General features: G+C 36.9%; 1 protein-coding gene across 4 annotated transcripts in view; it reads left to right on the top strand.

Annotated features, from left to right (window-relative positions):
• The window catches only part of RAP1GDS1 (Rap1 GTPase-GDP dissociation stimulator 1), a 94943-nt gene that overhangs the window by 22440 nt on the left and 55084 nt on the right, over nucleotides 1–17419 (top strand). For 3 of the 4 annotated variants that reach the window (XM_038178944.2, XM_038178942.2, XM_038178945.2), the window contains exon 2: nucleotides 9282–9392. In XM_038178944.2, the coding sequence (XP_038034872.1) occupies nucleotides 9282–9392 (111 nt within the window). The remainder of the gene's footprint in view (nucleotides 1–9281; nucleotides 9393–17419) is intronic. The other variant, XM_038178943.2, reaches the window with a different exon arrangement.

Below are 17419 nucleotides of genomic sequence, written 5' to 3'. Positions count from 1 at the left end.
TAAATGTCGGAGAAGCCCAGTATCATTTAGTAAGCAGTATTTTGTACAAAACTTGGAAAACGTATAGAGAATTGGGAGCCCCATTAAATTATTATTTTTTTTTTAAAAAAAAAGGACAGTTTGTTCTAGTATGTCAGGGAAATAATTTAAAGGAAAATTCAAAAACATTTTTTGGAAAGTGTTTTCCTCTATTTTTGATGTGATTAGTAGCATTTGCCATCTCTAGTCAGTTAACTGGAGTCATATTAGGATCAAAACTTTTAGAGTAGGTGCAAGCAGAAAAGGTTATGTGCAGTCGCATAGGTGCAATAGCACCCGAAAGGAAAGATCAAGCTGAGTAATGAATAAGATTTAAATACTCAGTTTCTAGACAGTACTATTTTTGTAGATGACTTTTATTCTATCACCTGTTCTCTCTTCTTGCTATCTTGACTTGACAAAGTCTCTCTTGGTTGCTAGATTAAAAACGCTTCAAGCAGAAAGCGTCTTGTGCAGCAGGAGAGGAGACAAACAAAATAAACCAACAATTATGTAAACATGAGTGGAAAGAAGAACCAGTAAAGAGAAGCTGGCCTTTCTGCGTGTGTGCATGTGCATGCATGTACATGTCAGCTTTCCTTTTCTGTGTGACTGTTTATTTCTATGTAATGTATCATAGGGAATGATGACGTTGATTATTATTTGGGTTACACTTTATTTGCAGGATTGTTTCAGTCATTTGCAATATGGCTGAACTTGACTCTTCAGGAAGAGCTTTTTAAATTTTCTCTGTTTCAGTTTGCTCATCACTCAAGTGGTATATTGATTCCATCTTCCCTTATAAATACTCTCTGAAAACAAGAACATTAATATCTTTGAAGCACTGTGACATAATGTAATGATGCTAACTTTGTAATTGCTAATGAGGAAGGAAGTAATCTTTTAGAGAAGGATTTTTGAGTAGTGTTTGGCTAGATTCACATGAGGGAGGATACACCAAGACATTAAATTGTTGTTCTTTGACAGAACATTTATCCTAAAAGAGATACTGCAAAAAACAATATTCATCATGTGTACATCTTGGTATGGAAAAGAAATATGGCAAAAAATATTCATGCATACATCTTGGTATGATATTGTATTGTATGTCATATGGCAAATATTTTCCAGGGTCAAATGTTCATGGGGTGATTGTATTTTGGAACTTTTTTTGTTTTTAATATTTCTTTGCAACCTAATAATTTTTTTGTTTGCAGTAGTGTATATATACACTATATAAGGCTTTGTGTATACACATCTATAAGATGAAGGAATTATGGAAATCTTATGGACTGTATGAATTTTTTGCACGGCTATCTGTTTTATTTATTTTGGGGATTGCACTAGTAATGGTAGCATTTGTTTAAATCTAACCGACGCTTAAGGATATTGTGACAAGTATGATTATAACTGTGCCCACATAACAGAACCTGAAAATGGCAAATTATGAGCAAAACTGGGGGGAAAAAAAAATGAGATTGGTGTAAAAAGTCATTTTTGGGTTACTTAATACCCAATATATATATATGTTATTTATTTGTTTGTTTATTTTCTTTCAAACCTGAGTGGTGAAAAATGTATTTTGAGATGCTGAAGTTGATATTCTCAGGTATATGAGACTGAGAGCAATGCCTTTGGAGAAATACCAGCTGACACGTGATAATATTGTGACAATTGACAACGTGGGAATTGCATCATTTCAGCTGTTCTTGGGAGCTGGTGTGGGAGGCCACAAACACAGCAATTCATTGCCATAGTTGGGCTAAAAAGTCAGAATCGAGCTGCTAACAGAAACAGGCCTTTTGTGAACTAAGTGGGCAGACAAGAACTAAATAAACTCCTAAGATGCTACAAGTTATTCTTTTGACTGTCTAGCATCTCTTAAAAAAAAAAAAAATGTTATTGCTGACAGTAGCTGAAGTGTTCAAGGACATTTCTATTATGGAAGGACACAGGGCAGGTGCCCTGCCCTGCTTTTGCCTGGTTCTCCAAATGGGAAAAGTACTGCAATGAATTTTGATTTTCCTCTGGATTCAAAATTCTGATGCTGCTTTCCAGAAACACAAGTGCGCTGAGGAGAGAAATCACTTAAAGATTGTCTTTAAAAAAGCTTTTTAAAAAGGGAGAAAGAGCTCCAATTCAAGGGTGTCTGAAGAAATGAACTGTGATACACATGAATTTATGAAACTAACATATTTATAAAAAGAGTCATATGAAAGTATGAGAATTAAGCCTGAGGACGTAGAGGAAAACCAGATATTAAATTTTATGTGTAATTTTGACTGATCTAGATAAAGCACATCACTTAGGATAAAGCAAGCATCTTACCTGTTTTATTACCACTTTTATAACAGAGCATTGAATCAATTCACTAAAGGGATTCAGTTTTGCTTGTAGATGATGATGTGTGTTTCTTGCTTACTAAGGATCCAGTGAGAATTTAAAAGGCTTTTGTCTAGCAAAGGTCCTAATTAGTATTTTACGTTCTTGCCCTGCATGTCTCCTGGGTTTTGGTTGTGTGGCTCAGTGAATATCAGGCACCTGGAAACAACAAACTATATGAAAATAAAATGTGCAGTTATTTGTCAATTAAACTTATTTTTTTTTAAAGATCAGTAGCCATACTGTATATTGTTTTATGTTCTAGTAATAAAGTACCAGAAAAGATCTTTCCATAAACTGGGAACCATGTCTTTGCTAGTTGAAATAATTTTTTCTAACATCAGCTGACTTTTAAATGAAATTTTAGTACAGATTCTCTGTATCAAGCAATGTATTTCTTTTTTATTCATGAAAAGATTTATTTCATCCTTCTTTTAGACAATGTTTTAAACATGACCTTTAAGGGTTTTCATGTTTTATACCCCCTGCAAACCAGTAAAAATTGTTATGTAGATTTCATGGAATTTTGATCAGTTTCTTTGGACCTTAAGATAACTCCAAATCTTTAGTATTTCATTTTGAAGTATAGAAATACCCAAATCTGTATCACATTTTCCTTCGGAAGGGACAATAATCTTCCAAGATCCTGCAAAATCTTCTGAAATGTCATTCTTGTTGTCTTGCCTTTGCAACTCAGGACTAAGTAATAAGGAAAGGATTGCTAACATGTAGAAACCAATTACAGCAGCTACAGATCAATGTACCTTGCAGTAGTGTAAATATGTTTAAAAGATATGAGATTGTATTAATTACAAGGGTTAATGCTTTTAATTCTACTTAGGTGCAAAGGCGTATGTTTCTTGCATCTTTTCAGGCATTTTACTGAGGGAGTTCAGGGGTGAATAACAAAACAAAATGCCCTTTTTGAATAAAACTGCAGCAAAGTGAATAATCTGCATTGGTAAGAAACTTGAAGTGAACTGGTTACTAGATGGTGCTGGTTTTGAATACAAACTAAGTAGTTGTTAGTGTGTATAGGCTGACCTCATAATTACCAAAAATAATTAGGTAGATTACTGCTCAGGTGGCAATGAGCCATAGTGTGTCAGTATTTTCAGGTAATAAAAATGAGGCTCTTTGAGAGATTGAGGTGTCAGAAGAACAGATGCTGAAGCAAATGGATAAATGAAAGAGTAACAAGTCTCTAAGACCAGATGGTATATATCTAAGATTCAGAAAGTGTTTAAGAATGAAGCAGTTGAACTGTTGTCAAAAATAGGCAATCTCATTAAAATTAGCTACTATGCTGGAAAAGTAGAGCAAGTATACCTAAGTTAAAAACAGGTTGCAGCAGGAGCCCTGAAATTAATGATCTATCAGTATTTCCTTAGAAGTAGTAAAATTGGTTGAAAGAAACCTTAACCCACCTCTGTGAACAGGGTAAGGCAGAGGCAAACAAGGAGGATTTCTGTTTTAAACAAACAAAAGTTTCTCCTGGATTAGGAGGTGGATTCATGGATTTAACTGCTAACCTGCTTTAGGGACAGGGTCAGCCTCAGGACCCGTTCAGCACCACAGATAACAGAGGAATTACCTTACTGGCTACGGTAAAAGAAGTCTTTTCCAGGATGCTGGGTCCAAACAAACAGCCCAATAACATCCAAGCACATCTGGGAGATCTGTTTGGCCATCTTCTTTTCTTGGTGAACTAGAGCACCGAGGTACAATGTGACCACGTGAATGCCATGTACCCCCCCTGTAGCCCTATGGGTCATACTGAAAGCTGGGGCACCCAATTTGTCCTATTTCTGACAGTGAGTGCCCAGGGGCATACGTCTGGGAAAACACTGGGCAGGGCAGAGACAGGATGGGGCAAGTGCAGAGTGGTATTCTCCCAGTTTATCGTAATCTGCAGGTTAGGAACTTCCTACTCTAGAAGTCTAGTGCATATTTTAGTATTAATAGCCATGGGTGGGTTTTAGTTTCCTCATAAAATTTTTCTCATTGAATAAATTAAGTGAATCTGTTTACAGTTCCAGTTTGACAGTTTAAATACAACTGGGGTGAAAATATACTTTCTTTTCTAAGTTTGTTACTTGATGATTTCATTTTGATATTGTAGTTGTTGCGTTAGGAGAAGTAGTAAATAGTAGCTTTCTTCTCATTGATTTAGGGCTATTCTTTATTCCATATATCTCAATCATTTTTACCCTCAGTTATTGTTTTTTCAAGGCTAAGAGTTCTCGCCTGTTTAATTTCTTGAGGCATTTCTTACCTTTGTTCAGCCATGTCTGTGCCTTTTCTAGTTCTTCAGGGTGTCATTTTCAACATGGGGTGCCTAGAGCTGCATCCAGTATTCAAGGTGTGGGACCAAAGAGGAACCCTGTGCTAGGTTGTCACTTGGAAAGGTTACACACCAAGAGCACCAGTGCAGCCAAAAGCATCTTGCTAAAAAGATGCTAAGTGAAAAGAGATGCCTGCAGATATAACCAGCATGGCTACAGCATCTATGTCTCAACTTTCCAAGACATGTTTCGCTGTGCCTGGATATCCATCTCTGATTTTGCAGGCTGAACAATGTCTGCAGAATGTATGTCTGTAGTTCCTGATCGTTCTGGTTCAGTACATCCTATTTATTTTGAATTCCTTGTCTGTCAAGTTGCATGTATAATCCAATAGTACCTGTGCTCACAACAGAATACTGACTGTCAATCAAAAGATAGAGGAAATGTTAATGATATGTTCAAGGAGGATTTTTTCTTTTCTTTTTAAATCTCTATACTGGGTAAGATCACAAAATCCAGAAAAATAGACTGTGCAGACAAAAGCTATCCATCTAAATACTCTTCGGAAACATTTTAAATATTTTTTCTTTAATGTCAGTCTTAAGATTATTTTTTTTGTGTGTACCTTGACTTTCTCTGTGGTTTGGATGAAGATGCTGTGAACTCAATGTAAGATTAGCAAGTTGGCTCTTGTACACAAAAGCTGCATCCCCGGACATACTACTGGCTACCCTGTAAAACTGTTTGTAGCATATCCAGCATTCCTGTGGCCCTGACCCAAAGCAAGGCTGATCAACTACCAGATTTTTATGAGATGAAGGAACAGTACTTTTGTATAAAACAAATTAGTGATTGAAAATGAGTCACTGAAAAGCTCTCGGAAACAGAATGGAATATTAAAGCATTTACTTACATTAGTCATCTTCTATTTTTCTCTGTAAAAAAGCCTGTGCAAAAGGTAGTAGTAATAATGTGTTGCCACCAAAAGTAACGCGTTACTACAGGATTTAATCCACCCCATTTTTGTGAGTGAGTGTGCAGGAGTAATTTTCAGGGGAAGTCAAAATGCAACAGGAGATGGAATGGGCCAGACAGTTGGGTCTGACAGCCCTTGCCAGACTCCACATCCTGACTTACCAGTTTGTATTGTTAGGATATCAAGTGTAAAGGCTGTGGGGTTCAGGATTTTCTGCCCTAATTATTCTGAAAGCAGTCCTTTAAGCCAGGTGTAACTATGAGTGACTCCCTGTGCTTGGGATAGACAAAATGGTTCATCCTACTGTTAAAATGCTGATTTGATGCCTCACAAACTCACGACATGATACCAGGTTGCTGAGCAACTGTGTCATATGTATCACTATTAGCCTTATTTTTGCCTTTACCATCCTGTCCTGGTCCCCTTAAATCTTCCCAGCTAATGTAAGCTTTCACGTGACCTCACGTATTGACAAAATCTACTTATTCACATTGCCTTGTCACGCAGCCAAAAAGATTCCTTACATTGGTTTTATCCCACGGGTTTTTATCTCTGAGAATATGATCAGCCTGTGCAGTAACAAGCCTACTGGAAACAGATTCTACAGAAACAGAGGAAGAGATGGAAAAGTAAGCAAGAGATGATCACAAGAAAACAACGGGGGTTTTGTACGTGGAAGAAAAGCATCTGCAGCTTCCGCCCTAAATGACAGGTTCAGTGCAACTGTGAAACTGCAGAAATCGGGAAGCCTTGTGTAATTATATGGTAGGAACCCACTGGACCACTGCAGTCTTTTCACTCTGAATATCCCTGTCATTGTCATCTCAAACTGTAAGGTTTGTTCTTTTCAGAACAGCAAAAGAAGGAAAAAAAGGAACAAAACCTATGAATTTGTTTAAGATATATTTGCATATATCTGATACTTCCTGATTTCAAAGATAAATATGTCTCTTGAGGTTTTAACCCTGTTTAGAATGGAGAAAGCCCTGGCTTTGACAGAAAGAGACAAAATGAGCACGTAATATGTTTCCTAAAGGTGCTTTTTCCCTCTGTCCCTGTGGCCTTCTGACTTTGTGGCTAGAGGTCTAGTGTTCCTGCGGTACTCCTGCACGTGTTTTCTTTTACACAGGCTGAGGGATGGGATATGTGTCAAGATGCAATAAGTCTGGAATTATAGGCTTGAGAGAAAATCAAATATTATCATAATTTGTTTTAAGAACACATTTTATGCATATAGTTTCTAATTTAATTTCCGTGTATTGTATTTTTAAATTACTTACAGTATTTAATCATATCTGATGAATGGCAATTTCCCATTTTAAAGGTAACGTGGCATACCACTGCCACAAGCACTGGCTAACTTTTGATGTCTCAAGCTAAAAGTCTGTGTATGTCAGTGAGATGTGTACATGCTCAGTACCATGAAAAGTTGAAGGGTTGAAATATTTAGTCAGTCACGTTTGAAGATTTTGCCCAAAATACATCATGGTGCGCATCATAGGTGACTGTGGAGTATTAAAATGGTAGACTTCCCCCAGAAAAAGTAAGCAGAAGGCAGCCAGGAGGGAGTAGGAATAAAAGATGGGGGAGACCTTCCCAGTGCCTCCTGCAGGTTCTGATGTGGCAAGGAGTGGAAGAAATTACAAACATTTGAGATAGAGCACTCATCTCTTTGTCCAGTCACATACAATTAAAGTGGGAGTTTGTTATTTATCAGGCGTATATGTAAGGTAGAAGAGAAACAAGGCCTGGGTGAGGTCTCTGATAACAGAAGCCTTTCTCCATAGTCTACAAAATCTGGTGTGAAGGTGAATTTCTTACCTACGCTTTTTCTTCCACAGACACTGGGAACCCTTGCCTTTTTGATACCTATCTCTCTCATAGTCCTCTTGCTATAAACAGCTGCTGCAGTTTCAAAGCTACATGTGTTAGCATGCAGGGAGATGAGATGAGGTACCTGTGTGATGGAAGAGAGGTAGTGCCACAGTAGACGAAAACTGAAGAGAGAGAGAGATGAGAGGGGGTGGTGGGTGAAGAAAAAGGAAGAGGAGGTGAAGCACGGTGTTAGTTTTGCAGTGGTTGGTCATTGAGTACCCTGCAGCGGTGTAACCTGACAAATTCCACTCACATTTAGGGGTGATGGGGCTCCTGCCTGTAGCCTAGCTAAGGCCGCATGTGTATTAGTCAGTAAAGAAACCAACTGCCTGATAAACAATTTAATACCTAAAGACTGAGAACTTAAAAAAATGAAGCACCGTACTTTTATCTGCATGGGAACTTGGGCTACAAAAGGATAGGTGAATCAAAAATGGAAATGGGATGAAAGCCCCAGCTTTGGCTGAGAAGCGAAGCAGCTCCAGGAGTGCGATTCTGCTGCCTCCATGGCACACCTCCTGCGCCTCAAAGGCAAAGAAAGGCAGCATAAGGGAAGCTCTTTCCTCCTTCCCTTTGCACCATCCCGTATGTGGGCAAGTGAGGAGGAGGCAAAGTGCAGCAGCCGCCAGCTTGCTTCTGAAGGGGGCTTCCTACGTCGGTGCGAAGCTCTGAGGCGGCGCTGGCTGCCTTTCAGGCCCAGAAGATGCCAGCGCTGTGTGGCGGAGGGACCGTACCTACGGTTCGGTAGGGCTGGGGTGAAGGCTTTCTGATTAGTCACCGGGGAATGGTAGGCGGCTAGACACTATTTAACATTATTTGTTTTGAGTAACAATTCCTGCTCACTGACAGAGTTGGCATGGAAACCGAATCAGCACTCGTTTTTAAAAGGGTAGTCCATTCAGAGGGAGGTTAGTCATCAGCGGGCAGGCCGAAGAGACCTGGGCTGCAGCTGCTAACACACTTATATTTTGTCCTCGAATAAGCAGAGTACTCAAAATGGTAGCAGGGATACTGCCCTAACGTGTATGAGGATAAATGGGAGTCTGTTGAGAATTGTATTACATGGTTTGAATTGATTTGTTTATTTTTTTATTTTTTCCTAAAGAGGGAAGAGTTATTGAATTACCCTGAAATTCAGAAGGCTCTGATTTCTAGAAGACGCCTTGTTTTCCCAGATCAGCTGAATTTAAACAGTTAACACAGTTCATATAAACCGTGGTGCTTGTAACAATGTGGTGGAAAATGGCATAGTCCTTAAAAGGCTCTAAGCTTAGCACTAGGGCTTTGTGAATGCCTCGTTGAGATGGAATCCTATATAGCACACACAAAATGGCATTTTCAATTACTTTCCCATTGTTGATGAAAAAAATCAAGATGTGCTTATTTCCATCATATTTTTGCCACGCACAAGGATAGAAGCAAAGATCCTGCTGCTGGTTTTCTGAACCAGCTAGACTGAGGCAATATTGATGGCTAAATTGCCATTCAGCAGCATTTCATAAAGTGCCTGCTGGCATCCTGTTCTCAGATGCAGAATGATAAATGTATGTATAAATTTGAAAAGTTTAATTTCATGCATAACCTTTGACTCCTGGCTTTTTATATACTCAGAAATATAAACTATAGACCATTCATTCCTTCTTCATTGACACAGGATTTTGTTTACTTTACAGTAACTATTTACATTCAGTGCTGTTACCAAATTGCAAAGGACACTGATTTCTCTTCTCTTTGTGTTTACCAAGCAGATAATCTAAGTGATGCCCTGAAAAAGCTGAAGATAACAACCACTGACAGCACGGCAGATAGCTTGGAGGGATGCTTGGACTGTCTGCTTCAAGCTCTGGCACAAAACAGTAAGTTCTATGGACCTATCAAATTTTAAATCATATCATGAGATCAGTGAATAAAAAGGGAGATAATAAATTATGTCTGAAAGACTCACTCAAGCAATGGGCTGCTAGATTGATTGCTCTGGATTTTGTTGTGTTTTTTTTTTTTTTAACCCACGTATGTGTGACATTCAGGTGGCAATGAAGACAGTAGTAGGTAAATTCCTGATGTTTGTAACAGCTGTAGTCCAGTCCTTTTTCCAATATTATGACATGGCACAAGAACTTTGAAAATTGAAGATTTCTTCACACAAAAAACAAAGATGGACAAATGAGCCTGATGGGACAGGGAGAGGGATATGGGAGCTGCTTGCTAATTCTGGTTAAAAGAGCATGGTTTCCTATCCATAATGTATTTTTCCTCATATTTCCAATTTACATTTCTTAGAAAAGTAGTTTTAATTAGCAGAAGTGGGCCTGCTATCCCAAGATAGTCCAAATTTAACAACTAGTATGATAGCAAGAATAACTTAAGAATGGAACAAGAAGAGTTTTGTTTGTTTGTTGTTTTTTGTTTGTTTACTGAAAACTGTGGAATGTGTGTCCCTACTCTTAGCAGGCAGAAAGGTATGGTAAATGAAGATGATGAGACTTTTCCAGGTTTAACTTTCTTAGCACTTCACATGGTGGCAGAAGAAAAATCTGTGTACAATTTCAGGTCAAAAAACTTGTCAGAATAGATATAAGTCATAATTACACTTCCTTTTTTAAAAAATAAAATGATGGTCCTTTGTAAATATCTGTACTCTCAAAAGTATATGCTATCAATAAGTCTTGTTTCTTCCCCATGATGTTATTCTACAAATCACATCATTTTGGTTTCTTTGGTGTAAAATGAGGTTTTTCACAATAGGATATAAGTTCCATCCATATCACATCAAAGATGTCATGTGGATAGTAACAGTCTTTGCATTGAATGGTAGTGGTGTGGGGTTTTTTGTTTCATTTTAATTATTTTGCAAGGAGATGTCAGCCAGGAAATAATAAACTCTGTTTTTTAGATCAACTCATTTTTTGACGATGAATCATTTTTATAACAGGTTTATTTATTAGGTGTATCCAATTCTTTAATCCAATTTTCAGTTGGCTTTGGTATTTCCAATATTTTAAAGTCTAATGCTTAAACTTAAGCAATAAAAAGAAGACAGTATGAATAATGACGATGCACTTAGTGCTTAGTATAAATAGCAGAGTTTATCATTTTGCCTGTGAAGGTTGCATAGCTATGTCACAGCACAAGTTTGGCAGATGCGAAGTAATTTTGACTAATGCACAGCAAGCATACCAGTGCTTCCTTGCAACCAGATGACTCTCTTCCGTTGCAGTCTGGGGCTTTACTCTTCTTTCCAAAATCCTTTTGTCTTCTGATCTTGTGGCTGCCAAATCAGATAAACAGATTAGGATTTTGACCTATCTTTTCTTGGGTAGTTTTACAGAATTTAGCTCTAATCCCTGCCTGGTTTACCATGTTTTTTACATGTAAGTCAGTAATATGAATATAACCCTGATGAACTGCCATGCGATACGGATCTGTACGTTTTTTCAGTTGCCTAAGATAGACGTAGATTTGGATCACTTCACTTAAAGAATACTGAGCTAGATTCACAAGAAGCAATAAGGGTTCTTAAATACAAATACCTTAAAGCATACTTTGCTTCCCCTAGTACACTTTGTCTTTTCTTCTTTCCATTAGCCAGTGAAGATGGTGACTCTTTTTTTGCTATTGCTTGGTATCTGTTTTCTCGCATGATATTTTCTGTGCCTTGTCATCTTCCTTTCATCACATTTTTCTCTGCCTAGAAGATAATCATTTTATCCACCACCTATTCATTCTCCTCACAATGATTTTATACACATAGTGACATTGCTTACCAATTCCCAGGTTAGCCAAGTATCAACTCTAAGTGGAGGTAAGGACAATTAATTTCCAGTGGATATAGAGATCTTCCTCCACTAAAATTCTTAAGTGGGCTGCCCTCATTGAAGGTGCAGTTTCAAGTTTTTTTTCAAGGTTGACCAAAAAAACAGAAAAATTTTTAATAATGATCACTCATTGATGACTGGCGTGAACTTTTCATCAAAAAGTTTAAGTAGAAAAGCACTATTGTCCTTTTTTAAATTGCTCAGGCCACCTTGAATATATATATCTGAAAGACAATTTAGATGACATCCTTCAAAACTGCATCCTTAGAGAACACGGCAATCTTTTTCTTTTGGCAGAATAGAAAAGGAAGAATTAAGTGCCCCACCTAGAACTTTGGTAAATTGCTGTAGGATATTTCCAAGCTTACTGGAAAGAACAAACCAAGCAGGAAGTTGTCCTCCAAAACGGAGAATAAGGTTCCAGCTTTGGGTAATTAAACTGACCTTTCCATTTCTAGGTAATTAATTTTCCGGTTTGACAGTATCCCAAAGGAGAGGATGTATTTTGTGATAAAGATTACTACCCTACAGCTACAAAGTAGAGGAGATTAGGTGCCAACATGCTTATACCTCTGCCTGTGTTCTGTGGAAAAGAGAGTCAGCTTTCTTAGTGATCAACTATGCATCCAAAATTTGCTTCTGATACCTTTGAACTAGGGAAGAAATTCTTTGCTAGTCCAAAAAGCGGGTATGAAAAGGCTTGTTTTACAGAAACTATCAAAGTAAAGACTTTAAAGAAAGTATGTTTGATGATAATCCAATTTAGGGGGAGGGAAGAGCCAAAATGGCAAAAGCATTTTGTCTAAAATAACTCACTAAAAATTAGATGAGTTAGATAGGACAGTTTTTTCAACATCTTGTTAGTAAATTAGGAGCCTATAAATCAGTTTCTTTTCAAGTAAATTAGACAGTTTGATACCAAAGTTTTACTGAATTTCCAGAAAAAAAAAAAAAAGGCTTTAGTTCCCAAGATAGTCTGATGATTTTGAAAAAAAAAATTCAGAAAGAACACAGGCTTCTCTTTTGGCATAAATTTGTAAGAACAGCAGCGCATTCAGAAGACTTCAGAGATTATTAGGTAAATTGCATGTAATGGATTGGTTCAAGAAGTAGTTATATTATATAATTGTCTTTCTAAACACTGCAGTCTGTGGGATATAATTGAGCTACCGATACAGTGTGATAGTCGTTCTTCCCTTGACCAAGCAGCCAGTGTATGTCCTTTCTCGTAGTTCTTATCCATCTAGTTAACTTCTTAATATGGATTTATTTATTTATTTATTTGGTACGGTGGGTACTGTATGTACAGATTACATATATGATAATATCATATAGATGTGTTACAAACTATACCTCTGTGTATTAACACATCTCTCTCTTCTCTCTCAATATATGTATATCAAGCAAACAACATTTGGGGCTAAATGATCACAAATGTTTTACCATTAACAAGAAGTCAATCATTTCACAGAAATGACATAATTTATATTGGTAGATAGGAGCAGTAACACGTAACCCGTAAACAAAGCAAGACAACATGACAGAATGGTTTAAGAGATGATTCCATACCCTTCAGAGAACATAGTTTAAACTGTTTAGAGTCAAAGAGACGTTTTGTCAAATGTGATTTTTTTTCATGAAATATTTTTTTAATACTTTAAATCAGTTTATTTTTTTTTTAATAACTTGATTTGCTCGAAATGAGTTGAAACAGGAGAACCAGTGAGCTACAGTGCAAAGGCATACTGTTAGCAAATTTCTGCCAGATAAGTCATGTTTGGGTACCTTAAGAATAACCTATTATTAAAGCTAGTAGTCTAACCTTTCGTGACTAAATATATATATCTATATACACATACATCTATATGTAAGATAAGGGAATTTACCAGGACTGCTCTGAAGACTGTTCATACTGTACAGGCTGTCCCCAGAGTGCATGGAGTGATGCCACAATGATTGATTCATAGCTAGTCTCTTCTTTTGCAGGTAGAATTAAATAATGTCTAGGTAGATAATGTGGAATATGTTTTACATGGGAAAGTTTTATTAGTTATGTTTTCATATAACATTAAAACAGCAATGTTTCCACTGGAGATCCTTCAAAGAAAGGTAAAAGCTGAGTAATAATAATTAGTAGTCAGATTGTTTATACTAAATTATAGGCTAATTGTAACAGAAATAGTTTTAATAAAATTTCTCAAATAATGATTCTACTTTCCCTTAATATATTCCCATGTGTATGATAATATTAATGAAATTTGCATTCTGATTATAGTTCAGTAAGTCATCATATTAGAGTAAGAACAGAAAAATAATCCATGCAAGGAGTTTATTTTAATAAAATTTTATAGGTCTGTGATTTCATTGGGAGTTCACAGTGGTATCTTAAGTCAGATAACTTATAGTTACATTCACTGAGACTTAGAAATGTAAATATTATTTTAACTTACATAAAATTTACGGTATTTTTAATACACTAATGGAACCCACTCCCATGTACCATCAGCCAAAAACCACAGTTAAACCCTGTGTTAGTACAACATTGTGTTTTTAACAAAGGAAATAAAAATGTATCGTTCCCACAAGTTCAGTGTAGACATGCTGCATCTACACGGGAATTTTTCTACACAAAGAACTATTACACTGCTTTTAATTGCTAGCTGCATGCATGCAGCATATGTTGTGGTTGTTGCAGAAACATAAGGTAATTTCCTTAGTCTCCAACAGTACAGTGACAGGTTTGGTTCCGTTTACTTTGCATGCAATCTTTTAACTTTTTCTTATGTTAAAATGTTACAAATTACTTTCTTCCAATATTATATGACATGCCATATAGAAAGGGATGGTGAAATTGAGATGAATGTTGTAGCTCTAATTGCTTTTTATGTCATCTGTTGTTTGTCCTTTTTCTTTTTTTTTTTTTTTTTTTTAACAATCCTTTTGCCAACCCATCACTTGTTTGATAATTGTAGTGCCCTGGAACATGATACCCCTTGTCTAGCCTTATGAGCTATTCTGCCATTTGTCACACCAACCAAATTAAGGCATATGCATACACACGTACTATACTACACAAGGGTGAGTCGGATAATAATTTCTGATAACTGCCCGTAAATATTTAGCAGTCAAATTGAAATCTTTTTAGCTACCATTTGTCTAGGGAGACAGCAGTAAAGCCTTCCACATCTGAGACCTGGGCCTGAAAATTCTGCACAGATGGTTTCTTCAGGAGACATTGTTTGGAGAGACATTTATTCCTATTTATGCAGATATTTTAGTTCTTATGTGTCACCAGCGCTTGTGGCTGGGGCCAGTCATATATGGACTATCTAGAGGCACTGGATAAAACGGAGGGCTATAGGCTCAGAGAGGTAGCAATGACAGGGGAATAAGAGATAAGCACATGTTAGAAATGCTTTACAATAGGAAAACACACCTTATTTCGTGAAATTCCTTCAGCATTCCCAATGAAGTCAACTGGCATAGCCAGGGATTTTGCACCCATTCTGCCCACCGTATTTCTGAAAGCAAAACACAAGTGCTTGATCTCCTTCCACCCAGCAGCGTTCGTAATTTCTAAACAGCTGAACTTTCTGTATTTTAGATCTCTGAAGGCAGGCTGTGGTGCATGATACATAAGCAGTGTCAGCAGCAGAGAAATAGAGTCAGTCAGACATGCACTGAATGAATTACTGGCTTCTACCAAATCAGGAGGTGAAATTCATATATCCCATGTGTTATCTTTTAAAAACTATACATTAAACAAGTGGCTCCATTGTCTGTCCTGTACAATTTAGATGTATAGACATGGTTTGGTGTGTTACTGTCAGGAAAGAATTTTGCTGACCTGTAAGCAGATAGTTTACAGTAATATGAAGTGCAGAATTATCATAATAATTGGAAAAGACCAAAAAAAATAAAAAGAGGAATTAGTTTGTCAGAGCATTTGATTCTGGGGTTCTGCAGCTTTTTGTTTCAATTCAGTTTAAAAACAATGCTAAGATTAACAGTGCATTGCAAAATGTAATTTCATTTTGTGTGTAATATGTTAAAATTCCTTCCATTATAATTTGAAAACGTTTAACAAACAGGGGTTGTTTTCTTCCCCCTTCCCACCCCCACCCCAAATAGGCTAGAGTAATAAACAGTTTGCCTTCTAGCTGCTTTATAATAAAGTCTGTAAAGAAAAAAATGAATTAAAGTCTGTAAAGAAAAAAATGAATTAAAGTCTGCAGAAAAAATCCACAGGAGGAAATGAAAGCAAAGAGAGCTCTGGTAGGTGAGTCTGAATGCGTTTCTCTCAGAGAAACATTGTCGTGTCATCTCCCTGTGTTCACTGTGAAGCGGGGAGCAAGTTCCCTTCCCCGGGGCTTCAGACTGCCCTCTGACACCACAGAAATATCACATACTTGTCTGAAGCCCAGAGCCATCTGCCTACGCGTCTTGGCCATAATATTAAAAGCTTCATATTTGGTGTGATATTTTTGCTAAATTGCTGTCGTATTTAGCAACTTTGGAATCAAAGGGTATTTTGCATGTTTGTTATTTTGTTTTAATTGCAATTACAGAAGGACATTCTCTGAAAAGTCATTCTTCCCCTACATACAAGTGGAACTGAAGATGCAAGGGAGGCATATTTGCTTGCCTGACTGACAGAAACTCTCAGTGCAGATACTGTAGAAAAATGACATCTAATGACACCATCTCTAGTGGCATCATTAGACTTGGTGTATTACTGAATATTATTACTTTTTGAATAACAAAAAGCAGCTGAATATTACTACATGCTCACGTTATTTTCTATTTTGGAACCAAGAACTGTGTTATGAAAAAGAAAACAGTTATTTGGTTTCAAGAGTTTTGTTTTAAGAGCACAATGTTACGTGTTTTATTGTTGTCGTAATTCAGAGGATGTAGTAATTGGAACTTAAATTGTTTTATGCAGAAGAATATCTGTCAGACAGTGGATACATCTTCATCCATTTATGATTTTATTGGGTCAAATATTTTTAATTTAGGCCTTAATCAATGACAGCCTAAACTAACAAAAAAACGTGATAGCTGAATTGCAGCTAGGAATCTAGTTTTTTATACATAAAACCTAGGAAAGGTAAAGGTAAACCTAGGAAACATTACATGCTGGACAAGAGTATTTTGACAGATTATAAACTTAGATTTCTGAGAAGTAGCAGATGCTCTTTTCTCATATCCAAAAAGATATATGACTATATACTACCAGATTTTGGGAATGGTAGGTTAATCGGATAGGGAAGTACAATAGAAAACAATATTGGCCATCACTGTATACATGTGTTATTATATAGTGATTTATACCTATGAAGTGCTGTCTCATAAATGTTACGTCTATCAAAAAATAGTTATCCTAAGATCCTCAAATAGAGGTCCACAAGAAAGGACTGCCTGGAAAAAGAAAACTGGGAGGAAATATTGGTTTTCTTTTAAACCACAGGCCTTCTGGGACAATTATTGCAGTAACAACAGAAAAATGAAAATGTTATTGCTAGTCCAGACATGCTGCATTTCAGATACAAGAGGTTATAGCAGACATAAATAACCCAGATTTGACAGATGAGGAATCTGAAAATCGGCTGAGAACATTATTTTTGGCTCTGATATTCTTTCTCAGCGTAAGAGGCTGAAAATGCCCACTAATCCCAGCCTTCAGCACCTGGCTCTGAAAAATGCCTGGCGTGTGACTGAAGTGCAAAGGGAAGCACATGCATTTCCAGCCATTTTTTACACATGCTGCTTGAGAGGCTGCTTCTGAGTTTGCACATTGGTGTGTAAAAAAAATGCTGAAGCAACATTATGCCAATAAAGATGTGTTTAAGTGAGAGGGCAGAGCCCCATTTTTGAAAAAGGGGTTAGAAATTTTGGAAAGCAGTTACAGTTTAATGAAGAAGGTTTAAAATAACACATTTTACCTTAAAGATGTGACTGGCTAAGATGCACAATTTTCTTTTTATTGAGTTATGCTGATCACTGATAAGGAACTATCAAATGACACAGGAAAATTTTAGCTTCATGTCTGAAACTGCAAATTTCAG

The sequence above is a fragment of the Anas platyrhynchos genome, chromosome 4 (genome assembly GCF_047663525.1).
Source record: "Anas platyrhynchos isolate ZD024472 breed Pekin duck chromosome 4, IASCAAS_PekinDuck_T2T, whole genome shotgun sequence".
In the NCBI taxonomy this organism is placed as follows: Eukaryota; Metazoa; Chordata; class Aves; order Anseriformes; family Anatidae; genus Anas; species Anas platyrhynchos.
The sequence above is the reverse complement of the archived record's forward strand: the minus strand, read 5'-3'. Positions and strand labels throughout refer to the sequence as shown.